Here is a 27,457-nt window from a genome sequence, read left to right as displayed (position 1 = left end):
TGAGCAGTACACCGACAGGTGAGCAGCAGCCATATGCTTCCCAGTCAAACCAGAGCGTCCGATACGCATCCTAGGCTCATCAAGCATCTCTTCCATCGTTGCCAACTCCCTGCATTCCCAATACCAATCGATGCTTTCGGTACAAGCGCTGGCCAGATGGATCGATTCCCGGTTGCACGCCTTGGAGAAATCGAATCCTTAATAATTTTCTTAAACTATACCTCCTCTTCCCGTATCCCGCTCACCGCATTCGTTCCGGGTGGTTTTTCTTGGCTTCTGAGAAAGGAGCGTGTGCAGAGTCCAGTTTTCTTGCTGCCAGGATGTTGTTTCTTGCTCTGATAAGATTACGATCCTGGCCGTGCACCTGAACAAGCAGGCACTAACCGGGCAAGGGCATGGGGAGCCGTGCATCGATAGACAGTGAGATGAAAAAGATGCCTTCGGTGCAATAATCTTTTATCTTTGCCCAAAAGGTGCATGCATACATGATGCACCCGATCCTTTATCTACCACGAACGGTAGGAGCCAAATGTGTACATGGTCATCGTATTCGGAGCACCACCTCACTAGCTTCTTTCCACACGTAATCAATGAACGAATCAGCAAACGAACAAACTTCTTACCATCAATTTTCGTGCAAGCGTCTTCCGTATCGGGCCACAGGTACGGCGCATGGCCAAGATGCCTGGGAAGGATAACCACTGGCCAAACCGCCGGCTCGTGGGGTATGTATTCGTGAGTATGTCTGTGTTAAATTGAGGGCTTATGTTTTTGGAACAGAGTTATAGACAGTTTTCTCCAATCTAGCTTGGGTTTAAGGATTGGGCTACTTGTTCTTTGCGATTCATCGATTCAAGACGCCTACCAGAGCGATGATGCGAAACACGCAAAACATAAGCACGGCTCAGCACAATGCTTCTTTTCAATGATACCAAATTGTGGGAGTATCAGCAGTTTGCCAGGAATGGGTTTATTTGTAAACTGCCAAGGTTTAGCTGCTGGGTGACGCTTTAAGTGAAAGATAGTTTTATAATGTTAGTTGAGTTGTGGTTTACTCTCTTATGATATTGTCTGTGTGTGTGTGTGTGTTTCTGGCCCGAAATCGCTCATTTGGTGCTACGGACCGAGTAGCCGTGAAAATCAAGGTGCCGCACAAGAAGAAGCTTAACCCGAATGGGGCTCGAAGTGGAAAACGGTACTATACACGTTTGAAAAAGAAGCTTGACATCGTTATCGATTATTTCCCGCACCTACTTTTCTGCGTAAAAAAAAGGGCACCAAGACCAACGCGAGGATGGTTGAAAGTCGGGGTAGCAAGTGAGCAGGGCAGGATTTGAAAGCAAAAAGAAGCAACTACTTCGTTTTGGTTCGTCCGCGGTCGTAAAATTTCTTCCGCTTTGCCACGTCGGGGGAACCGCCAACCGTTTCCATTCCATTCAGCTAATCCCCACAGCTAGCGTTGCTAGTTGTTCGGGTGTGTGTGTGTGCTTTTTTTCGTGCCTTCTCTCCTTACGTTTAAGTTAACTTTTTCCTCCCTCTGTGAGCCGGAGTGAGTGTCCTAGGTCGCTGTTTCAACTATCCTGCACGGGATACGGAATTGGTGACGATGACGCCAAATGGCGACCGAAACGGCAGCGAAGCGGATCGATAGCGAAAGAAGTGCGAATGAACGTGACATACAGCGTGCCGCTGTATTTGTGTAGTTTCGAGGCCATATGTTCGGTTTTGGAAGAGATGTAATTTTGCTTCTTTTCATGCGGTTGGCCGGAAATAGTAACACAAATGCATTGCCACCAGCATGAAGGGGCAAAAGTGAAGGGAACGTTCGCTACCTGTCTTTGCCGTTCTTTAATAACTCCGGGCATGAGCCCCGACTGTAGATGGCGTATCTTGGGAAAGGTTTGGTGGTGTCTATAATACAAACATTGAAAAGTTGTAAATATATATAATTTTGGAAATAGTTGAGCACACAATATTGCGCTAAACGTGAGTTTTAGATGCGTCTATCAGCATCTTTTGCTCAAAATCAGTAGCTAATCGATGTAAGTAAGTAAAAGTTCATGAATTGTATCTTAAAACCTGCGCACATTTGGAAAGATAGGCCCAAGACAATGGACGCACAGCAATGAAATGCAATAACAATTGCTAATGGAAAATAAATTATACCGAACCCGATTGAAAGCTTGCTGTCCCATGCGAAGAGAATATTAGAGGCTTATTGAATCGAAAACAGAAAAAGGTGGCTTCAGACTGAAGGGTGCCAGCGAAACTGCAGCAGCAAAAAAAAGGGGAAAAGAGTAGGAGTGTATTTAAAAATCCTGGGGATTCTGCATCGATGATGCATAAATATTTCACTTTGTCATTTATATCAATTTTGCATGAATGTTTTTACAAATAATGATAGGATAATAATAGCACGATGCTACCGGAAAGGGTTCGGCAAAGCGAGAGTGGCAAAGTGAGTTGGTGGTAGCCATAGGTTGGAGTTAAAAAAGTATATGTATATATATAATCGGGTTGTTCAGCCGTAAATACACGTAAATCGTCGATCTGGCTCTGTCCCGGGGTGCGGCCATCCGGCGGGTTAGAAGACGGAGCAACCATAGCCCTTCCCCACCCCACCTTCGAGAACGTATGCTTGTTTTTTATCGCATGTGACGTGCATAGGCGAGCCTTCTTCGGCACACAGAGTGTCACCGTGATATCTTGTCGCTCTTGACTGCCATAGGATTTGAAAAAAAAAATAAAAAAACTACAGCGCACACACACACAAACAGACGCAAGCGCGCGGGTTGCATGTCACTAGGCGTCTCCATTGGCAGTGGGGCGACCTTTCCGCATTGCTCCTGGGATCAAGCCCGTTGTTTCTCCAAACAACGGGGTTGTTTTTTTTTGCTGTTGTTATTTTCATACCCATCGTGTTCATTTTTAATTTACGAAAAGCTGAAATTCATTTTCGGGTCCTGCAATTCAATTTGCCGCAAAGGGATGATTATCCATTGCCAGCCCGGAGGAGCAGCACATTAAAAGGGCGGTAGAGAGACCGAGCGAGTGAGTGAGCGAGAGAGAGCGAGGGTGGACTGTAGCCATAATTATGCTGTCCATCCCTGCCCTATCCCGCTGTGGCATGCATCACACATGCACATAGGTCAGAAAGGACGACGGGGCAACGGTGTGTGCAACGTGTGCAAATATGTGCGTATTGGTAATTTTGTTGGTGAAAGAAAAAAAACACACACACACACAGAGGGGCGAAAAAAAGTCGTTGGGGTGCAATTGGAGTTGAACGAAATGCAAAAAAAGTGCATCGATCGCTGCAAAACATACATCTACTCACACACTAACACAAGCACACACACACACGAAAGATGCATCCACACCAGGCCAATGCATACTGCAGGCCCACTATACCCGCGGGGGCTCACCACCGTGGCTTGGTGGCGCAAGGTAGCACCGCTGGCCGCTGATCACTCCCTTTCTTACCCTTATCCGTAACGGAAATGGCGGCAGTAATGGCAGTCGAATTATGTGAGCCGTGATAAAAAAAAATAATATCGAATGTGCGACAGGCTAATGGACGAAAAAGGTGCGGGCTTAAAAGAGAGGACAAAAAAGTACTTTTTGAGCATACATAGAAAAAAAAACTCGTATATTAAAACGTAAACCTTTCCACACCATGCACGCAGGGCCCTTCCCTTGGTTGTTACGTTTCTGTGTCTCGTTCTAGCTCGATTCGCTGTCTCTTGTTCACTCCGTTCGTTTCTAGTGCTCTGCGAGGGTTCCCCCCCCCCACACCCATATCCAGTTTTGTTTTGATTCCACCGCACAGGGATTGGGTTTGGGGGTGGTCGTTTAGGCGTCTCGAATGAACATACGCTCCATAAACATGAGCACCGGGCGTAATCATCAATTGGGTGTGTGTTTGCTGCACATTCGCGCAGTGTGGCCACCGGAAAGGGGAACGGCGGCAGCGGGTCGGCGACAAAGCGGAACATTATTTCGGAAAGAATTTTTGTTCATCCATTTTTTTCCGGCCGGAATTTTTCGAATAAACCCACACGCACACACACATGAGTATTGATTAATGAAAAACGAGCTTTACATCAACGAAATAACTAAAAGGTTTGCCCAATAGGACTGTTTTGATTCTCCGAAACTATCGATTCTCCTATAGTTTTCACAGCATTTCTGACAAACCTTGAACAAACGGGTTGCAATTTCAACCCTTGCTTAGGTACAATTCGCACAAACAAGTCAATAGGTGACGTCTTTTCCTTGCACAAGCTACCTGCCGTGTGCACACATCAGCGCCAGCAGACGTCATAGTTTGTGTGAGCGGGCTGTTTATTTGATTAGCAACACCAAACCACAACCTTTCCCAATACGAATTGGGCTGGTAGAACGACGGGTGCAGAGAAAGAACGTAACACGGACCCACCCAAAAGTTATGAAACATTAGTATTTCGGTGGCCTTAAACGGCGGGTCTACAAGGTGGGCTTTGCGCCCTCCCAAAACGGAAACGAAGTAAATAACGATGGAGGCGCATGGTTGTCTATCATTTCCGCTGGAAGGAAAATGCTGGCAAGAGGACGGGTGAGGAAGATGTCTACGGCGGTGCTGCGTTGGCGTAAGATGACTGGGCGAAGTGGAACAATTGGCATACGGCTGGATAGTTTCTTCTGCACTCTCAAATGCAGCGAAACGGATGGCTAATGCAAGGATTGGCAGCGAACTTATCGCAGAAAAGCTATTATTAATAACATATTCGTATGTTTTGCTACGATTCCTTTTTGCGCTTCGCGTATTCCTTTCCCCGGTGGAAGCAGGAAGCAGTTTTGTAAAACGTGATAGGACCTCGTAATGCACCCTCACTCTCCCTATTGGTGGGTGTGGGTTCCACGCTGTTACAAGGAAGGCAAAAGGCTCTTACATAAAGCCTAAAAATGTCGGTACCGTTTAACGCATACTCGCATGTAAATATAAAAACATAAATATCTGCTGCACCAGTCAGTCAGTGCCGATCTGGGAAACTGGCCAGAATGCGAAGGCACACATTTCATCGTACGTATGGCCAGTGCGAGCAGCATGGCCCATACATGCAGCGCTCCGTTACAGCGATAGACAGGGAACAGTGCCACACGCCACACTATCGCTGGAGGGGCTAGCGCAACAAAACGCTAATGTCTCCAATCTTATCCGCCACTGTGCCACTGGCGGCCCATCTGAGCTAGCCATTGTACAGCGAGCCAGAAACAAAAGCAGCAGTGAAGCCATTCTAAATGCAGCTTATTTTTATTCGCTTTAAAATGTCATTTTCTGCATTATTGACACAGTTTTCGTTCTGTTCGCTGTGCGCGGTGGTAACAGCGCCTTGCCTTCGGATAGCAATAGAGTGTATGAAACTGCAATACTGTCAAGCCACGGTGAGCGAGTAGTAATAATACCATTAGCCGTTAAATGGCTACCACTCGATGTTGTTTGAGGTGGTGGTGGTGGTGGTGGTGCAAAAATCGGCAGGTGTATGTATGTGTGGGCTTATGGATGGAACAGAGTATAACTCCATACAGTCTGTTTTATTTTTGGGCGAGACCACTATATGTCTGTTTTATTTCGTAACCCCTTGACAGCTTCTTCTCGGCTAATGTAAAAAAAAATGTTTCACACTTTCACACCAAGCTTGCGCCTGAAGTGTGCAAAAGGATAGCTATTGCAAAGCAAATAAAAAACAAACTAATCAATTCCTAATGCATCGACTTCAACAGACAGCATTGTCGACTACCTTGAGCGGGAGCTGCAAAGCGCACAATAAATTATCAATGCTTGATAAATGTTAGATTGTTTTTAATTTATTCTGCTGTGAAGTCACGCTCGCTCTAACAAAAACGATAAAAATGCAAGGTTAGCAGCAAAACAACGATCATTGTGTTGTGCAAAACGCGAGCTCTGGTTGGCTGGCTGGCGGCGCTCCATCCGAAACCGACTCATTTCGATCCCAACAAAGACTCGTGCGAAAGGTGGTGGCAACAGCAACAGACAAAAAAAAAGCGAAGAAAAACAGACAGCTAACAGCAACACGGGCAGGGAAGGAAGATGATTCACACGTATGTGTCACAATGAGATGATCGGCGGCGGTAACGGTAGCTGGCGACAACAATCGCCAAATGGCCATTGAGCGTAGACGGCGAAGGGCGACTTTGTGATCGTTGAAGCACAAATGCCCTTTGTCTATGCCGTCGTTTACCAGTTCGCTCGCTGATTCCGCCGTTTCCGCAAGGGTTAGGATATTTTTGACACCTTTCTGGACGATCCCTTGAGTGGAAATGATGGAACGGAAGTGGGGGAAACGGCACACGATGCATGTGACAGGGAATTATGTACAATTATTATCTGTATTTTTTCAACCCGCACCCAGCGTGTAAATGTTTGTTTTGAAAACATACGTGTGTATGTGTGGCGGTGCACATTTTTGTATTGCGCCATTGCATTCCCGGCTCTGGCTGCGAAGAAAAAAATCGATATTTAACTCTTTTGGTCAGAGTTTGCGTTTCGGCGGTCGATGTCGGGCGTTCATTTTTCCAGTGGTGTCGTTTTTTTTCCTCTCTCCTTTGCTATATCTTATGTATCTGATCAACACACAATCATGCGTACTGTGACATGCAAGGGTATGCGTTGTATCGTGTGTCGTGTTCAAAAATCAACATAATTTATTCATTTCGCGTCACATTTTTTGTTGTTCTGCACACTTCAACTGTAGATGAGCGAACTGGTTCGAGTTTATCATGGTGTCTAAAATAAAGTAAAGTTGTTTATCACCTCTAGGACCAGAAACGAGGGAACAATTATTTTATCGTTTTTCAAGCTATAAATTTGAATTTCCATCGAGAAATATAATTTGAGAAAATAATTCAAATCAATAAGCATGATTCAAAATGCATAGTTTATAGCATAGCAAAAGTTTTCGGAGAGTTACGATAACCATAAATTAGGTGTTGTTAGTGTAAACTTCCGCTTCAATAACCACAACAACCAAAAGCATACAGTAACAGCGTTTCGAATCGTTCAGTTAAAGCTCAACATACAAAACCAAACACAAAAGGAGCAAAGAAATCCATTGCGTCCTTGCCAAGGCCATGTGCAGCGGTCGAAGTAGAGACAAATTTTATCTAGTTTATTTTTCGGTGCACGGGTTCAACGATTTGTATTCGGCCCAGTGCGGCTTTGTTTGCCTTTTTGCATTTGCTCGCAAGGTCGAGGACGCCATTTGGTTTTTTCGTTTTTTAGACCCAGGCGCAGGAACATTTTGCAGCCGGGAAAAATAAAAACGCGAATCCCCAAGCACACCAAAACCAAAATCCCGACGCCCCGTGGCAGTGTTGGTGTGCCCAGCCCCGTCACATGTACATCTATGTGTTGGTTATTTCAGACCTGATTGAAAAAAGGCAACCGAAGAAGAAGAAAAAAACGGAAAGAGAAGCGTGAGTGGGGAGCGAGATCTGGATGTTGATTTACATAAAAATGTAGAGCCCACAGGTCCCGGTGGTGGCCACCCAATGAAGGGTTGAAAGGTTTGGTTCAAAAATCGACATAATGTTAAATACTCGAAACAGTCACACACATACACATGCCCGTAATAGGCACTGGCACTTGCACATAAAAGTAAGTCTAGCTGTGAGGGTGTTAATGTGGGCGCATATTTTTACTACACCGAAACCAAACGAAAATAAAATGCATCATCGAATATTTTGCGAAAAACGAGCGACGCAAAAAAGAAGCATCCGCATTCCGGCTGCAGCACGCCCGTGCAACCAATAAAAGCATTACAATAAACCTCACGCACACATTTATATTCTCATTAACCCATCATCATCATCATCAGTAGCAGCAGCATCATCATCATCATCGCCATAGTCGGCGTCGCTGTAGTTACCATGGAAGTTAGTCCTAGCCGAGCACATTCAATTCAGCGCTCGAACAGTATTGGGGAACGATAGGGATGGAATGCATGCTCTATGAAATGCAGCCCGTCTGCAGCAGAAAAAAGGGGAAAAGAACGGTTCGAAAAAAAAAACCTTCATCCTGGTAGCGTTAAAAATGAATTTTTAATCGGTGGTGATGGCTGATGGTAAAGAAACCCAGGGACCAGCCAGACGAACAAATACGGGTAGGGGGGGGGGGCAACAAAGCTGAAAAATATACATAGATGAGAGTGAGACACACAGAGCGAGCCAAACATGCAGGGAATAGCATAGCGGAATAAAGTACATTTTTAGGGATTCGGGAAAAACTGGACAGAGAGAGAGAGAGAGGTGTGTGCAAAAATTCGATGGTGGTCGCGAGGGGAGAAAAAATATTTTATTTTCGTATGACCGTACAGGAACCAGCGGCGTATAACGTAGTGGGAGGTGTGTGAGTGGGTTTTTTTTTATTTCTTCCGTACATACATGCGCGATTGCAACATGTTCAATTTTTGTACATAAATCCATCCATTTGCATATTCACCCACACATACACACAAACAGACCCAAACTCATAAAACCTGCGTATTTTGTTGCCGTCGCTATTGCTTATACAATAGTCCCTAATGTAAGGGATTTTATATTCCATACTTTATCATTACGGTATTTCTCATTAAATCGCTAAAAAAGTGAACACAGTTGTTTAAATGCTTTTTGAAGATAATTTGAACATTCAAATAAATTTTGGATTTCATTTGACTGAATGAGCACCAGCTCCAGACTCGTCGTAAGGGGAAGAAAGTATAATAGTTTGTTATCACAGTTTCATATTTCAGGGAAAACGAATAGCACAGAATACTTATGCAACGTTAGCATCACAGCATTACACATCCACGATACAGATACAGCAGCCCAAATGTTTATTCACATAACAGGGTGTGTTGGACGGAAGCTGGGGATTGGATTCAACAAACCCAAAAAACAAAGCATCTCCAAATATCCTACCCCTCCGCCTTATCGACAGACCGACAAGTGGAAGAAACAGGATATTATTCGGTCGAGTCGAGACATACTTCAATCTCAAAGGAAGGGGAGAGTTGTAATAATGCTTGGATGTTCGTTTTTGGTGTTGTTTCATTTCCTTTATATCTTTGTTTGTGGCCAAAAACTGCGACGACTTACTGGTCGCAGTGAATGAGGCGACAAAACGAGCTTTCTGCAGCATGTCTCAGCGCAGAAAGCGCAACAAAGAAAAAAATGGAAGGCATTACCGTGCATCACCCGTACCCCACTGGCTGGCGACCATGACCTACCCCAAATACATGTAAGCGAACAAACACTCTACCGGCGTGGTTGTCTTTTGCGACCGTCATCTTCTCAGCTCGATTACAGCCGAATCCAGTCGAGTCAATATTTATGTCAAAAGTAAGAAGGAAGAAAAAAACGCGCCAGCGTTCACACAGGCATTCAGTCGGAAAATAAACAAAAATAAACGCAGACTCCGTTCACTGCGTAGCTTACGGCTCATAAAAAATGGACCACAGGACGGTGGAGGAAGGCAAGGGAGAACCTTCCCTTCCTCCGCGTAACCAGATAGTGCGCTCCCAATAAAAAGAACACCCAAAAACCTTTCGTTATCGTTGCGTCGCGAACGCGTTACCCGTGCATCATCATTACACTCAGCCGATACGCGAGCTGTCCGTCCGTCTGGCCCTGAAAGTAGGACAAGGGGAAGGTACAATAAAACGAAATAGAAAAGAGAAAAAAAAACGCAATCGCAAGCCCCGAATACAAAGCCGTCCTTTCACGGTCTCGGTCGGCACACCGCAAGCACACCACCGAGTGCAAATTTGGCGTGAGCATCAGATATACATGCGCAAGCACCCAGCAGACCAGGAAGCGGTTTCGTCGTGTGCTGTGTCTCACAAGTGGAATCGCTCACCGGCCTACGCACCCGAGATTGCCGTCCCGAAATTGGGGGTTTTGGGCAAAAACACAACACGAGGTTCTCACCCTCGCAGCGACCACAAACGCAGCGAGCGACCGGCAAACCGCGCTTGGTGCTTGGCTCTCACTGCAACAAGCACATGCCGTAGTAGGCAGCGGAACTTCGGCAAGATTCGGCCGGCATGCAATATTTCGGCTGCAGTTTCGCATGCGTGTGTGCAGGCAGCGACGCTGGGGACGCGCCAAAATGTGCCGAAATCGAATCGAATTTCTCCTGATCCTCTGTGCTGCTGTGGCACGGACTCTGAGTGTGTGTGTGAGCTGCAAACGAGCGGCAGGCCGTCCGACGGGACGGCAAGACCTTGAGCCCGAGTGTCGCTTTGTTTATCTCGAACGGTCGAACGGATCGTGTTCCGCGGTCCCTCGTCCCGCCTGCAATCCCGACCCGACTCGTGCTTTCTCTTTTGCGTGCATGTGAAATTGCACCCATTTCGCTGACATGCATTTTCGGTAAGATGCAACCGAAATGAGGCCACGGCGTGGCGGTTCTCGCGTCATCGAGAGCATTTTTTGTTTCTTTTTGCGATGCGCCGAAGTGATTCACATGAAAGCGAAAGTGATATGATCTTTCTTGCATCGCGAGGGCATGGGGGTTGTGGGTGGCTTTTCTTTGTTGTGTGGAATTTTTGGAATACACTCGACGGATCGTATGGCTCGTGAGTATCGATTGCTTTCTACATAAATGTATGGCCCTTGCAATGACAAGAGTGTTTCCTTCAATGCAGCGTGGACCACTGTGGAGTAGTACGCTAAATGAGATAGGTATGTCAGGCTGGACGTTACACAGAAGAATTTTGCGATATTTTAAGTATATTGGATCAATTTACCCTACGGGAATGAGTATGTAATATGGGAAAACAATTAAATCCTGTTTAAACTTATCCAAACACATCGAACATTCCTCAACAATCACTCTCTGAGGGCGAGTAAATACAACAAACAAAGCAGTGGAATATATTTGTCTGTAATGAGAACTACACAAACAAAGGCAAAAACGTGGCGCCAAAAAATGGGCCGTTTTGCCACTCGCAAAGTGTCGACAAACGAACAAAAAAACCTATGCCCTATTTAAGCGCGTGCGACCGATTCACGCGACAATGAAGGGGCAACGATGAGTCGCACTTAGAAAAATGCGTCCCAACTCACGTTCGACCCGCCGCGTGTACCCGCTTCCTCCCCGTTGCCAGCGTGATTCGTTTGCACACTGTACCCCACACGCTTGCAAAGCCCACCGCGTTCGATAGCAAACAAGGGAGTTGAATTGCAGCGGGCAGCCCTCACAACAAGGTTGACAGATAAACTCGAGGTGGAAAAAGGGGGAAAAGACACTAAGTATTATGCTTTAAGTGTCTTAATATAAAAAAAACTAATAATTTGTATGTTGTTTTAAATTGACCTTTGACTGTAAGTGATACCACTTCCACATGAAGAGGTTGTAAATAGTGTTTCAATCCAAAACCAACCGTCTAAATGATGGTTCTGAAAATGTATCACACAACAAGATATTTCACTATAACAAGCAAAAGAGATAACTGGGGTAGTGCTAAGAACAATACAACACAACCAATCGCAACGTTCTTCTTGTCGAGGGACTCCAAAACAAGGCACAATTGTACAAACTATCAGAAAAAGTTCTGCATCAACATGGCGCAGGCGAATCAGCGGTTACACGTGCCGAGGACGTGACCAATTCAGATGCACGGTGGGCTCAACAAAGGCCAAAGAGTGCGGGTGACTATCGTGTGGCATATGTGACTTGATAAGCGAAAACTTGGTGCCTAATGTGCCCGATCTGAAGTTCCGGATGGTGCTTAACTCACGTCGTCGGCTCACCCTTCTGACGTTGGCAACACATTGGCTGCCATTTTAGCTATGACGCTGTGCTGCGATGCAATGTGGGGCCAATATTTTGTTTTGTTTGATGCCAAAATGATTGCCAGTTGGCTCGGCTGTATGGCCTCCCTCTCGCTCAAGGAAGTGCAACCGGTTCGGGAGCTGAATGCAACCTGAGCGCAGCCGTAGGTAGGGTGTATCGATCGTTAATGATCTCGAATTCTTGGTCGGTGGTGGAGTTGCTATCTCATTCTGTTCTGCGCTATCCGTGCCACTGACGGCGCTGGCCACGCTCGCGCACAACTCACTTCACAAAAACGGCACTGCACGACAGTGCTGCTGCTGGGGGAGTATCTAGTGACCGCTCGTTAGGCGCTAATTACGCACGATCGAGTGCCCACTGGTACGATCGCCGTTTGCGCTTGGGGTCGCCATATTGCGCACCCCTCCCCCCTCCCCCCCCAACAACGATCGATGATCGAGGAACTGAAACAATGAAGGACATCGGGCAGCACGTTAGGGCAGCGCAGTTAGGCGCAATGGCGAAAAACTTGAACTTAATGCACTAAGGCAAGGGGGGGGGGGGCGAGGGGGAAGGTAAGTAGGTACGGAGCGCAGCAGGTAAAACCACTTCGAGGTCTCTCTACCAGCGATGGTGGAATTTCAAGTTTAGATTTATTTAAATTTATCGAATTAAGCTCGCAGCAGCAGCTTGGGTTTGAGGGTTCAGCGGGGGTTTTTTGATGTGTGGTTGGTGTGTTATTTGCGGCGTTATTTCTAGCCACTGTGTGGGGCCAGTGCGGAGTAGGGATGAAGGGCAGCTACGAATCAACGTAGAGCGTGAAGCGAAGCAGCAGGAGCTGTCTTGTGGCCGCAGGGCAGAAGGGCTTGAGCACGAGGGGGAGGGGAGGTAAACGTTAAAAATGGTCGTTTCGAGGGTTTGGCCTTTGGGGGCACACGATTTGAATCTTGAATTGGCGTATGTGGATACTGCGTGTAGAGGCACTGTCGGTATCTGAGGTGGGGATGAAGGGGGTCACTGCTTGCACCGAACCCGTTTTAGAACCGTTCTGAGCGCGGGAAATGGAAGGCACTCGGTTTTGGTTCGCTTGCGAACAAACCTTCGTCCGGTTTGGTTCTCTGCATCGTACATGGTGTGATCGGTGGCATTGAGCGCTCACATGTCATAACCTATTTTCCAGCATTTTGTTCTTAAACCGTGGCATAGCCTCGATCAACCGTAATGAAGCTCAATTAAACGCTGAACTGCTGTTCGCTGTTCGAATGGGAAGTACGAAAACTATGCATTGGTGACGATCGCTCTTTGACAAAACTTTGGGCGCTGAGGTAAGCAGCGTTCGTTGGTGGTTATTTAAATAATTCAATATGAACCGCCGCGTATGAAAGCTGGCATTTCTCTGGCCTGTGGCACGGTTCAGTGCAGTGGAGTTAGATCTATGCGATCAATCAAAATCTCATTAAAATCGTCCGCTTGGTGGCTCATTAAGGTCAAGATTGCGCTGTGGAACCGTCCGTCGGTTGAGTCATTCCGGTCAAGTTTGTTAGCCGTATCCGGTTCTCTATATATGAAATGCGACCATTTTTAAGGTACGATACGAAAAAGGCCTTAAATATGGAGAGTTTTCTAATTAAAAGAAGATTTTTATTCGTACCTTGGTTGGCGTAAAGAGTTAAATCACTTTGCATGTTATTGGCATTCGAAGTACTACATTCGAAAATATAACATGCAACGTTCTTGCACGTTCGTTGCTTATTCTTCAAAATCCCGCATTCAATCTCTCAAACAGGCTAACCAATAACGAGGGTTCGGGATCCGGTTTTTCTATGCACCTCTCGGTAGGTTCTTTTTTTACCAAGCCGACAAGTGCTTGCCTCATCCCCATAGGTTACTCGTGATGCATTAGAAAACACAGCTGCAGCTCGAAAATGCATTATCGCTTTGTCCTAGTCTAACGCATCGTTGTCCCCGGGTGTGGGGCTGCTTGGGCTGCTCGGCTGTGCGTAGAGCTGCTTTTTCTAAATCTATTTCCATCCCCACCCCCTAACCGACGACGTCGATGGGACACGAAGCAAATCAGTTGTTTCCGTCCCGGTTTGGCACACGTTTCTACCAAACTGATGTGTGCATGCGTTCGGTGCAGCTGCCAAGCGTGCCAACTTTTCTAAGCACAGTTCAACTGTTGCATCAATTTCACACACGCACGCATACTAGTATACATTTTGAGGTGTTTTTATTTCGGCAACTAACGCTGCCAAAGCGGGTACATCGATGCACTCACTCGGTAACTGCAACGAGCAGACACTCTACTACCCCGCATCAGGGCATCGAGGCTGAGCGTATGATCAGCACTGCATGGGAAGACGACGATTAGAATGGGGACGGCTGCACGCCCAGTGAGCTGCATACACTCACGCGTACGGGACCCATCGAGCGGTTCCCATTCCAAAATTTCCAATTTTTGATGCATCGGGCAACCGACGACTACTACTTCTGCTCCAACAACAAGGGCCGCTGTGTGGATGTGTGTTTGTGCAGTTTGGTGAGAGGAAGCATTTTCTAAACGCACTCCCCTTGATGCCGTCCGGATTGGTCGAGGGGCAGGAGAAGGTTGTCGTAAAATGTGCTCTACATGCTTCAGCTTTTCGCAACGATGCGACTAAGCACGTGCCATTGCCGGGTTCGGCTGGGCAGTTCATCGTCATCGCTGGTCGTGAGCGGTGAATTTCACCCGACCCGTCTGTCGGCTGGACACCGCCAAAGTGCCAGAGTGCACTGACTGCATGTTGACTGTTTTCACTTAAAAAGGTAAACCAGTAGTTGGAGAAGATGACCGACTGCTCGCTACCACTGATCTGCCTCTGCTTCTCAAGGCTATCTGCCGGAGGTCTAGGAAAGGTGCGAAGCACTCGAAGGAAGTGGGATGTTGCACCAGTTGCATTTACTGCTTCGCCCCGACAAGCCAGCAAATCGATACAATCGGAGCAGCGAGCAGCGCGTTCAAGAAAATGCACCACCGACGCTTTGCTGTCTCGACCGACGGCGTCTGGAAAACTCGTCGTGAGATTGTTGCTCCAATTCCCTCCGGTGCGGTGGCACACAAACACACATAGCCGCACACAGTCACCTCCGCCGAGACCGTGACGTATTTATAAAGGTGCATCGGAGCATCGTGTCCTCGGCGCCACGAACCCTCGACCCTTCTTCCTCGCGTGTGGGTCGTTGTCGTGGGGGGATGGTGTGCCGACCTTCACGGAAAACCATTACCATTCGTCGCGTGAAAGCCGGTTTGTGTATGTGCTGTTGTTGTTGTTGTTGTTGTTGCTGCTGCTGTAGTTGCGCTGTGATTATGCAACTGCAACTGACTCGGCAGTGAACGCGCGCGCGGGCAGTAGCAGCATCAGAGACAGAGCAGATTTTCCTTACACTTTCCGCACGTTGTGCTGCCGCCGCGGGAAACCGCGCCACCATGTGCACGGGATCGACCGACGGTACGACTAGTCTCGCGTGGTTGTTCGATGCCGATTTGCTGCGCTTTTCCTCCATTTCCTCTGTTTTGCGGCAGTGGCGCTGGAGCGCGCAGGACGGTGATGCATATCTTACGATGCATCTTAAGACCCGGTGAGTCGCGTGGTACGTTTCATTCACAAATCGCCCTGAAACCGTCTTCTTGCAGCGAGTACGTTGGCTCGCCTTGGCATGATTGTTCAATGGTCGCAGCGAATCTTCAATGGATTAGTCTGCACAAGCGGACGATTAGTTTCATGGTGTAAAATCATCAGCTGGTGGTTAATGAAATTGAGCAGGTTAGAATGTAGCAAACACTCTGCACGCGTGCAGTAGCCGTCCTTTCCGTTTCTCTTGTGCTGTGGCAAATGTATAGTTTGCCGTTTTCATTAAAGGCTCCTTTTTTGTACGTAAAATCACTTTTCAAGTAATATTGGGCAATCGGCTGGGTCACTAGCGCCCATTAATATGATACGATGTGCGAACTGGGAATGATGTAAGAATCAGTCTAGGTACAACCAGTTGCAAAACCGGATGGAACAGGAGTCATATTTAAGGTGAAAGCAAAAAAATAAGGCCCGCTTGATGCAATCCCAATTGCAGTCTACAGTTGTGTCCTCTAGACACGTCCAAGTATTACTCCAAACAACCTTTCCCCATTTTATGATTTTCGTTTGAGCATTTTGTGCAAATTATGTGGCGTTTTATTGCTATCAAAACGCAAAACCCTCCCCCTTGGAAAACAGTCGAGGTGTTTTAGTTTTCTTTAGTTTACCGCGTGATGGTTTTATTTAGTTTTTTGGCCGACTTCTGGCTGTACGATCGGGTGACTTTTTGCGCGTCACAAATTTATATTTCATCATACGCAAACCCGTCAGTAGTGTTTCTTGCTCTTTGCTGCACCCTCTTTTTGCTTCATATTCGATTCATTTTTGATGTCGTCTGCCTAATGTTTGTCTTTCGACTGCAGTTGTTGCAAGCGAGAAAGAACCGGCAAGAAAGAGGGAGGAGCTTCTGAAAGCTTCGATTTTTTCGAAAATAGCAGCTTAAAAGCTATTGCGGAAGAATGAAAAAACAGCCTACCAGGCAGAAGGGTGACTAAACTATGTGGCTTTATTTTTTCTAGTTTTCACTTCCAACGTTGCAACACTTTGTCATGAAACAGCCATTGTGGTTAATGTAAAATCAAACAGGAAATTGATTGTTTCCAAAGTAACAAAAAATAGTACACGAATTAAATGCTTTGTGTTGATCAATTATACTATAAACCCAAATACAGTAGCATCAGTAGAAATAAAATATTCTTTGTCTACTGATCTACAATCTGCTGGTACTAAAAAGTATCTTGTGGATCAAATTTTGTATTTTACCGTATTCGTATATGGCAGGAAAGATGCAAACGGAAAGAAGCAATGATTTTTTTACCTTTCGAAATAAAATAAAAACTACAATACATTTTTCTATTCTGTAGGGGAAGGTAGGTAAAGACGGACACTGCGGGTAAGATGGACACTTCTCATAAATGCATGAAAAAGGTAATTTTCGAGTAATTCAAATATGTAGAATCCAAACTAGAGGTAAAACAACACATTTGAGAACATTTTTGGCATAATATATGCAAAATTGGTTAAATCCACGAACAAAACAAATTTTCAATCATGTGCACCCTTGTGGATCTAATTTGACTACTGCCGATCTTAAGCTCTACAACTTGTATTGTTTATATTTCCGGAAGTTTTATTTCATGAATGGGTTGTCGTGATCATTAATGAAAAAACTGGCGAAAGAACTAGCATAAAAGCAATACAAAATATTGTTTTTTGGTGGTTTAAACATTCTGACACCAAAGCGGGAAAGACGGACACCTTGTTGTAGGGAAAGATGGACATCGAGTTTGTTGCTTTATTTTACTTCTTATATCAATTGGTGATGAATATATTTCTTCAAATACCTTAAATAAGGGTATTCCGAAACTATAAATCAATCAGCAACTAGAGAAAGTATTGGAATAAGCGAGAAATGAAACACCGGTCAAAATAGTAGCCACTCGTTATGCTACTCGCTCGACGCTGATGAGGCGCTTCACGAAATCCAATATCTTGTCACGGCTTGGACAACTTTAAGCAATAAAAAGATGAGGCATTTATACGACATTGTTCAGGAATAGATGAGAAATTCTATGGGATTACAAATATAAATTGTTGAATTTTGCCATGGTGGAAAATGGATTAAATTATTAACAAGTCCTTCAAAAAATACTGGGTCGTGGTCTTTTCGCGGAGTAATTTCCTTAAAAAAAGTTCTAGACTGTTGTTCTGTAAGCTGGAGTAACGTCAGCTGTAAGTGCGCGATATGTCAATAATGCTTTAGATGCTGCATTCTACGATATATTACAAGCGCCGTTTACAATTCCTAAATTCATGGCTGAATGAACAACCATCGTTGCAGTTGGCCAAGAATTGGTTTATAAACGTACAAGGACGTGGAAAGTGATAGAATTTGTTAAAATACTGTAAAACTCTTCACTTTCTAACCTTTTCTACAGGTGTCCATCTTACCCTTCATGGTGTCCATCTTTCCCATATCAGGTGTCCGTCTTACCCGAACATTTCAAAACTGCACGAAAAAAAACATGTTTTTCATTCATGAAAAAAACGCAAAAATCGATGGAAACTTAAAAATTTCAACACATTTTGTGATAAAACATGAGTGTAAGATAATGTATGCACATTTTCATGGTCGTTGCACTTATATATCCCTAGATTTTTACCATTTCCCTTAACGTGTCCGTCTTTACCTACCTTCCCCTACTTTATCAGATTGATTTTGCACATATAATCGCATATAGAAACAGAATCATTTCTAGTCTTCAACACAGTTAAACAGATTTTTTTTATTCAGAAATACATTTCCTTCTCGCAATCATGGAAGAACACCTTATCCAGGGTGTACTCGATGCAGATATTATTCGATCCTAGTCCTTCTCGAATGGTCAAATTTTTCGTAGCAGGGGTTGAGATCGTGCAATTCGTCGTCATCTGATATCATTGATAAAGAAAATGTTTAATATGAATAATAATTCATATCAACAAATCAATTAGATTATTCACGACTCTTCATTTTTTAAAACTACGATCAGCAAGCTATACGTCTTGTACCGTTTGTAAGGGGCGGCCCCGTGGTCAACTCGCATGACTTAACAACATGACCATCGTCGGTTTAAGCCTCATATAGACCGTCCCCCAGTAGCAAGGACTGAATATACGGCTGCGTGGCAATAAGTAACAAAAGCCTTATATGCCGGCATGTGATGTGTTAAACATCTTTGCCAAGTAAGCTAGCAAAACCATGTGATGTGTTAAACATCTTTGCAAAGAGCTAGCAAAAGTTGACTTAAAAATCAATCAAAATCAAAATCAATTTGAATGTAACTCGTGTAGTTAATTATTTACAATACAACAGATGTTAGTAATACATGCTTATTTGTCTGCCTGGTTGAATTGAACAAACTACTCTTGTACTCTTACCGAGAGATCTGTGTCTAATTATCACAAAATGTTACCAAGACTAAAATTAATATGTACAGGTAGAAAAATATAGTATTAGAGTGGGAAAGATCAGTCGAGAAGTTAACCCACATACACACTGCATGGGGTGAGGTTAATGACAAGAGCACAAATCACTTGTTTTGTTGCTAGCCAACGACAGTGATGCTAAAGTACGAAAAGTGAAGCAAATATGAGACAGACAGAAACGCGTAGTGAAAAGAAAGTTGTACAGGAAAACTCACGCACTCATATCTTTTGCCGGCAGGAAGGAAGATGCCTCGGAAAACATCACGACATCGAAGGGCAAACAAACGATCGGAAGAATGCGACGGCAAAGTTTGCTAGCATCAAAATATTCGTCCAAGAAACCGGTCGCTGGATGCGCTGAGGTAGAGATTGCGGGGACAATGCACCATGCACACAAACACTCACAATCTGGCTTACGGCTGGATACTTTTCCAGCTCTAGCTTGGTGCCGTTTCGCAACGCAACACCGCCCAATACTGATGCATTACTTCGTCACAAAGTGTCGATTCACGATCTTCCGCTAAAACTGCTACTACTTTGGCGCTTTTCCTTCTTCTGCTGGGGTTTATTTTCCCCTTAAGTAATTTGCTTTACTTTTACTTTCCGGCTCGCAATAGTTTTCTTATTACCAATGAATCTCTTCCGGTTCGTTGCTCCCCAGCCGGTGGTGGTGAGTCACAATTGAATTCAAATACGCCCTAGCGATGACAATAAGATGCGAAACTTGCGAATGACACTTACCACTTTTCATTTAAAAAAACACTTCTTCGCCTCCTTCGTACTTCGTTTGCACTGCGCCGCGTGACGCGATTTACGTGGGACAAAAACGCGCACCGCTCGTTTCATATATGTACATAAAATAACAACTAAGCGCACGCACTAACGCACACTGCTGGAACACAGATGGAGAAGGCAAGAAGGCGTCAGTCTCGCGTAGTACACCCATCGATCGATCCTTGGGGCACAGCATCAACTGGCGACGGTTCGGCTCGGATGATGTTTGTGTGCGAGTAGTGTACGCGCACACATACAGCATCAGCGGTTGGACAATTTTTCTTGCGAGTAAGGCAGCGAGTCACGTGAGCAAAGGATCGATCACGGAAGGGTAGGTACGATCACTTGTACAGGCCGAGGAAGGTATGTATCCCACACTATGCACTACGAAACAGCAGCAACACAAGGGCACTCAACGTAAGCGGACTAGGGATGATTTCTTCGAAATCGTTCAAATTGAACGAACTGCCACGATCACTATTTCTTTCGTTTCTGGCAGTATAGCAACCTTCCACTCTATACCTCTGTAATATCTCTATAGTACGGTTGAAACTCGTGCACAAAACTGCCGTTGATTAAGTAATGGAGCTACGTTGGTTGTTCTTGCGGAGCGTACGATTGCACCGGCAGCTTTTTTATGTGTTGGTGTGATTCAGTAGCTTCTTTACCGGGTACTGAGTTTCTGTTGCGCCGCACTCGTCATAAATAGCCTGTCTGCAACAGCTTGTCCCGATTCGAGACGATGCACTGATAAAACGCAATAAGCACACGCAATTGAGGAGTTTGAATAAAAACAGTAACGAAACTCTACACGAAAAATAAAGTGAAAACATTAAATCATTCGCACCAAACATTGTCCCGCGCGGCGCGCGGAACAAAACGGCAAATCAAACAAACAAACGAACCAAACCAGGAATGGTTCAGGAAATAGAATATTTCTCACAAAACTGCTCTAAAAAACGAATCAACAAAACGGCTTAACACACAAACTACCAACTACGCCAACCAACGATCACTTTACACGCACGCGCGATTGTAACGGGTCTTTGCTTAACATAGCGAGTAGCTTCAAAAATGTGTAAAACCTCAAAAAGTCGCAGTAACGCAAAACAAAAATAGTGCACAAAAAAACCCACAAAAACAAAACATAAACAACCGAATACAAGAAAACGAACAAACTTTACACGACACCAACAACCGAACCGTGCTTTTGCTAGCTAAAAGCGATAGCAAAAATTGTCGACATACAACGTTTTGGGGACGAAAATAATTTGAACACACTGGAACACAAACTCAAAAATGTAACCATTTTTTATGCAATACTCTTGGCACCGATGTTGTTATAGTTCACTTTTTCAACACAGGGTTTTTTTTGGTTGCTTCTGTGGGGCATGAAGTTGGTGCTGAAGGTGGTGTAGCTGGCGGCTCGTGCCCATTTTCTTGAGGTCCAGTTTTCGCTTCGATAGCCAAATTACTGTCTACAGTTTTGGTAGCAGCTGCTTGTGCACCGGTAAAAAAAGCGTATCACTTTTTTAAGAATTCGAATCAGCCCTTGTTCACAGCGAAGTAAGTCGTGGTGAATTGTTGTTGGACCTTATGTTCGTTTCCATTCGACACTTTGCATTTCAATCCAATCCAAACCCTTACTATCGCACTATCACAAGACGATAGAAACATGATGGAGCTATTACAATACACACTAGTGCATCTTTCTACATTAGTTTCTCGCCACTGTCACAAACACATACACACGCAAAAAAAGACACATAATACATTAATTGCTATTAGCTGGAGCAGAGGTTGCTGGTTCGAATGCCGTGGCCACTGCATGCTGCAAGGCGTCACACAAACACCCGAGTGTGTGCATTGCATTCGGATGAACGGATTGCGTTCCCTAGCAAAATGCTCTCAATTTAAGCTATGAACTGATCACACACAAAAATACACCAATCACTATCGCAAAACCGCAATGAACCAACAACCTAGTTCTACAGCAACGCCCGAAGCTTATTCGTTCGGTCGCTTAAGCCGCCGCTACCTTGCCGGAAGCACGTCACACACTTCCGTCAATTCACTACATCTTCACGCGCACGAATTATGTTTGCCGCTGCTGCTGACACTGTTTGGCCTGTTTTGTGCGCAACGAATTTTTTGCCCAAAAAACTTTTCTTCACTTAAAACAAACAAGCGCAACACACAAAACAGTAAAACCACGGGCACTAAGTGAATGGAATGGGGTGTTGTATGTGGTATGTTTCGCCTTCACTACACCCTACTACACCCTACACCGCGGATTAGCGATCCTGGAGACTCTCCCCGGTTGGCAACTGCGACATGTGGGCCACTTGCCGCCAACCGTCGCGTGGGTTAAGCGCTGCGGATCAGCGTGCTGGGAAAATGACTGAGCCTGACGGATTGTGCACAGGCTGGAGGAACTAGGCTTACTCGGGTCGACTCGGGCCGCGTCCGAAATTGCGTTCCGGTGCATATCGGAGCAGTGCGTTGATGCGACTGAAAAAATAACGGGGAAAACGCCGCGCAACGGACTGAATGCCATCGAGTCGAGCAGGCGCGCGCTCTGCAACGGCCTGTTGTCTCGTTCACGCGCGCTTGTCGGGCTCGTGGCGCCCCTCGTCTGTCCGCCACGCTCAACAACCCCTTTCGTGGGGTGGGGAAAGGGCACGACCACTCACGAGTGCCGCCACTCACCAACACTGGCACGGATGGCAGGCGCAGCACCAGCACCAGCAGCAGGGAATCATGACCACCCTAACAATTGCATCCATCGCGCGTACGGCGCATGCGAAACGCGCGGCTCGATCGGTGCTGAAGCGAGTGCATCGGGAAGTGCAATTCTCTCGTCCGAAACTGCATTTGTTGCACTCAGTCTGCAGCGTTTGCGCTTTCTGCTCGCTCACTCTATCGCATTCTCCTGCGCGTTGCGAACAAACAAACGACCAAATGCGTTTTCCCCTCTCGCTGTGTGTGAGAGAAGGAGTGGAGGGGGGGAGGAGGGGTGTAGTTCTGTCCTAGAAGGGTGTGGGGAGTGAGGTGCAGCTTGCCCTTGCACATGCACTTCAGAACGAGATAACACTAGATGCGCATTTCCGAGAACGAAACCGGTGTGAGATAGGCGAGGCACAGCACAAACACATCGCCATCTGCACTCACTAGTGTGCGTGTGTACTAGATCTGTATGGGTAGTGGTCGCAGCGGTGAGACGAAGATTGGCGCACTTCCGTCTCATTGCTTCCTCTGGCCTTCATTTTTCCTGCCGACAGGCGCTCTCTTCCCCCGTGTCGCCAGCCTCCTTCCTTCGCCTTCTGCTATCTCGTTCACTCACTAGCGGCATCCTGCTCCCTCTCATGCTATTGCCCTTTTGGAGGCCAAATTTAGTGGTTTGAAAAATGTCTTTCTTCTCGGAAGTGAAGACTTGAAACAAACACGAAGGCAGCAAAATTACCCCACAAAGAAAGGGTAACGGATGAATCACAAATAGGAATTAGCTTCCACCCTCTGCTCGTTCCATATTCGGGGTATTTTGTTGTTGTTGTCTTTGAGTTGCTGCTTGTTGGTCGCAGGCTCTAATGCTATTGCTAAGCCTGTTGCTTGCTTGCTCGCTCTTTCGTTCCATCGACTGCGGAAGGAACTAGCACAAAATGCGCTCCGAGCGGTGAGCCATGCGGCTGGAACGTGCTTAGAAAATTGGCACTTCTTGCGTACTTGGAATTATAATGCAGTCTTGCGGCCCCCCCAATGACGATAATGTGACGATGAAAGATGATGATGATGCGTTGAGAAGTGCTAAGCGCCCCAAAAGGAAGAGACAAAGAAGAGAGGAAGAGAGAGTGTGAGAGAGAGAGAGAGAGAGAGAGAGGGAGGAGAGAAAGAGAGAGCGAGAGAGAGAGAGAGAGAAAGAGAGAATAAAACGAGACAGCAGTCCAAGAGAACAAAGCGCTACAGGGGGATGATGAACTGGGGAATGGGGCTAGTTCGAAGGACATAAAACGAAACCAATGGCACGGAACGAGAGAGAGAGAGAGACAGAAAGAGAAAGAGAATCGCGAAATGTGTATGCACTACGGAGAGCTGAGCGAGATGAAGAAACTTGTTGCATCTTGCAATAGTGCAGCATCGTGAGATCGCTTCCCGCTTCGGCCTTCACGATGTCCCCGCTGTTCTTGTCTTGTTTTTGATGGTGCTTATTTCCTTTGAGACTGTAATCAGCTACTAGGAAGAAAGACAAGAGTGTGTTTCTTTTCCCTGGGATGCATATCCCGGTCGTGAAAATAGTTATCTATTTCATAAAAATTATCTTTGCAAACTGAATGATTGTCATTTACAAATGGTTTTAGCAAACTTAATTTTGACAGTGGATCAGTATCCGCCTTATTATGCGTAACCGTATGGAAACGATCAGTTGACTAAGAGTCAAAGCAGGTCGAATCTGGTGTCTTCCATAATGTTGGAAGTCATCTAACGCCAAAAGGACTTGTGGGACTTTTGATAAGGAGGTTTTCTCAGAAAGCCTTGAATTCATCAGTTGAAAGGTTAAAACACAATCGTGTGTTACTGCTGTTCACAAGCTCATAAAGTTTCCCGGTTGTTGATGCGGTTGGCTGGCGAATTGGTGATTAGCATTCGTGATGCAGAGACTTATTTTGATAAGAATAGTGTATTGCGTGTGCGTATGCGTTTTGGTTTGCGAAAATGCAATGCTGATAAGCGTTTGTGTTGAACGAATGCTAAAGGGGGAATACACTACACACTTAAAATGTGAGCTTAGTGGTATTTAATTGAAATATTTCTTCTTCTTCTTTGGCACAACAACCGTTGTCATTCAAGGCTTGAACTAATGGACTTGGCTTTCAGTGACTGATTGATTACCATAGTAAGATAGTTAGTCCTACGTATGGGGGCACAGCCATTCGGGGCTTGAACCTATGACGGGCATGTTGTTAAGTCATACGAGTTGACGACTGTTCCACGAGACTGGCCCAATATTTTATTTAAACTTAAATATTTTTTTAATAAAAAAGTCTAATTTTCGTAGCAAGATACCCGCCTACTTCCACACTCTCTCTAATTTTAATCAAAATCTCCAAAAAAAAAATTGTAAACTGTTTTTAAAAATAGTAAGAAAACTATTCTATGCGTTTAAATGTAATCATATATCTATAATACCAAACAAGTTTCAGTGCAATGCCCATATTTCATGCTGAAAACGTAGGGCGTGGTCTTTTTGCTTTTATGAAAAAACTAGTATTTCCTAATAACGCAATTATAAACGTATAAAACAGTGTAATAAAAATGTGAATTGTGTCAATTATTACCTAAATTGTGATTTAAAAAAAATTAACAAGAAATCAAATTTTATCTTCTTTCAAAACAATGAAATATGCTATAAGGACAAAAAATAAATATTTAGCAATCATTTACTTCATCTTGAAAAATCTAATGCGATCAAATGCTGCAGACGTAAGTTGCATCTACTGACACAAATCAACAGGTTTCTGTGTAGCAAGGCGTGACGTCACCATACGAATGCTTAGAAAATAAACAGAGACACACTCCATACGAGTCGTTTCAAACGAAGACTTTTGATATCAAAACAGCTTCTGAATGCATCCAACCTTTCAATATAATAAGTAACATGAAACAACTCACCAACGTTATTCATCTTATCTGATGTGCTTTCAATTGGATGAAGATCATGCAATGCTGAAGACTGATGAAGCTGATGCATCGAAATATGATGAATGTGATGATGGAAGTGGTGAGGCGGTAATTTAGACTGCTGTTTGATAAGTCCGCCTCCACCACGATTAGTCACTTCAGAGTCTAAACAAAACATGTCGCTCTAACCACTTGTGTGTGAGCTCTAATATTGTAGCTACGGTAGTTCAAATGTATCTCACTTACGATCACTACGATTTGAAGCCAAATATACTGACACCGATTGGAACACTTATTCGTTTCTGCTAGTTCAGGATAGTTGAGTTATTGACATATATTCACAATTTCACTAATCCACACAGCAACACCTTCCAAACATCTATCTTCATTGTGATTTAATGAATATTCCCCATGCGACTCCGACCACCATGCGTCTCCACCGAATTCTCTTCCTCTCAAACAAGTTACAGAAGTCAGCTGTTAAATGAACCAAGCAATCAAATTAACAACAGGCGGCATGCACCAATATCTCTTTGTTCAAAAAGCGGTTTTATCATCAGATTTATATTAAAAGTTTGGGACACAAGTAAAACAGTATATTTTCTACCAACTGTAGGCTTTTTTTGTAAATGACGCGATCATTCCCCAAATATATTGAAAAACTTTAGTTGCACTTTTACTTCACTGTGAGAAACACCAGCTTTGCAATGACTGAAATTTTGGCATGCTACACGCCAGGATCGCTAGCAGCGCACGGTATTGTTGTTCGAGAACTACTACAACATCCGAATCGACCCGGTCCGGGCGAGAGTCACTTGTTGCACTCGCCATCGACGAAAAACTTGTCCAAATAAAAGCGACGACATTGCCGAGAATGCGGAAGTGCAAGAAGACGGCAGGCTGATAGCGGAAACGTGGTGCGTGGTGAGCAGGTCGGGTTGGTTCCGAAAAATTGCCCCAACCCACTCTCTCTCTTTCGCGTTCTCCGCTTAACGAAACAGTGTAAAAAGCAGGACGATCAAGTGGGACTGCTGCACCATGGTTTAGCGTGCTGCTGGTGTCTAGAGCCACACTATTCGACATCTTCTCCTGCTCCCCTGACCCGAACTCTTCCTGCAGGATTTTGCGCGAAAATGGGGATGAAGCACGAACGTACTCAGTTTCGTAAGTTGTCTGAGAGGAGGAGAAGGGGAGGGGGGAGGGGTTGGTTGTTGGTTCGAAGGATGGTGAGACGACCCGAAAACTACCGAACTCTGAACGAACCCCTAACGAATTCCCGTTTCAACTAGGACGCGCGTGGTGCAAGACACAAAAGACGGCATGTGGGGGTGCTCCTGCTGGCTAGTTTTTCCACGCCATCACAACAAGAATGCCGTGGTGTTTGTGCATATGCATCCGAAAAAGAGCAAACGAGACAAAGTGAGAGAGACTTTGCGGTAGGAAAAGTGAGAGCGAACGAGATAGTGTACAGTGAGAGAAAGTGTGCAGCACGCGAAGTCGATGAAGCGACTAGGAAGCCGAAATGCAATGCATTGCGATAACATGGCCGAGGGACGGGAAGGACGGTTTTGAAAAATGTACAAAACAAAGAGTTGGGAAAAATGTATTGCCCAACGCACACAATGCCACGGTTTGCAGCTGTGTGCGGGCGGCGAAAGAGACGGTACGATCGGTGCGATAGAGATGGAGTGCTTGGGTGTATGTGTGACTGCATGTGCCGGTAGAGGCAGGGTGGAGATAAGAGATGGTAAGGACGGGACGACTAGAAAATAGCAAATACGAGCAGGATCCTTCGGGATTCGGTGCTTCCAAAAAGGCGAAGAAAACAACAAAATCCTTGCCACGAACGGTTGAGCGAACGAGCGCAGAGTATGCACACGAGCGTCGAATCGAACGAACGAAAAGTGACGAACGAAAAATAGCCAAATCGCCTGAACGGAACCGTCCTCGCCAAGGAAGCTTGATAACTAAAAACATTTGCAGGAATGAGGCCGCGATCGTGCAACGAATGGGACGAGGTGAGCGCAGGGATAAAATGTAATAACAGCACCAAGAAAGGGGGGAAAACACGCGGAGTTCTTTCTCGCCCGTAGGTGTGCGAACGAAAAAG

At 45.3% G+C, this 27,457-nt stretch overlaps 1 protein-coding gene across 9 annotated transcripts in view; it reads right to left on the bottom strand.

Annotated features, from left to right (window-relative positions):
* The window catches only part of LOC120949156 (mushroom body large-type Kenyon cell-specific protein 1), a 118,341-nt gene that overhangs the window by 49,719 nt on the left and 41,165 nt on the right, over nt 1-27,457 (bottom strand). Inside the window, exons 1-2 of one of the 9 annotated variants that reach the window (XM_040366224.2) lie at nt 22,117-24,723; nt 19,113-20,478 (exon numbers count right to left, since the gene is read on the bottom strand). The exons of 3 other annotated variants lie outside the window; for them this stretch is intronic. Coding sequence is in view for 5 of the 6 variants with exons in the window: in XM_040366218.2 (XP_040222152.2) it covers nt 19,117-19,159 (43 nt within the window). In the remaining variant the exon portion in view is untranslated. Of the gene's footprint in view, nt 1-19,112; nt 20,479-22,116; nt 24,724-27,457 lie in introns of those variants that run through there. 5 more of the 9 variants (XM_040366218.2, XM_040366222.2, XM_040366219.2 and 2 more) reach the window with 5 other exon arrangements.

The sequence above is a fragment of the Anopheles coluzzii genome, chromosome 2, assembly GCF_943734685.1.
Source record: "Anopheles coluzzii chromosome 2, AcolN3, whole genome shotgun sequence".
Taxonomy (NCBI): Eukaryota; Metazoa; Arthropoda; class Insecta; order Diptera; family Culicidae; genus Anopheles; species Anopheles coluzzii.
Note: the sequence above shows the minus strand (reverse complement) of the source record. Positions and strands in the feature narration are given on the sequence as shown.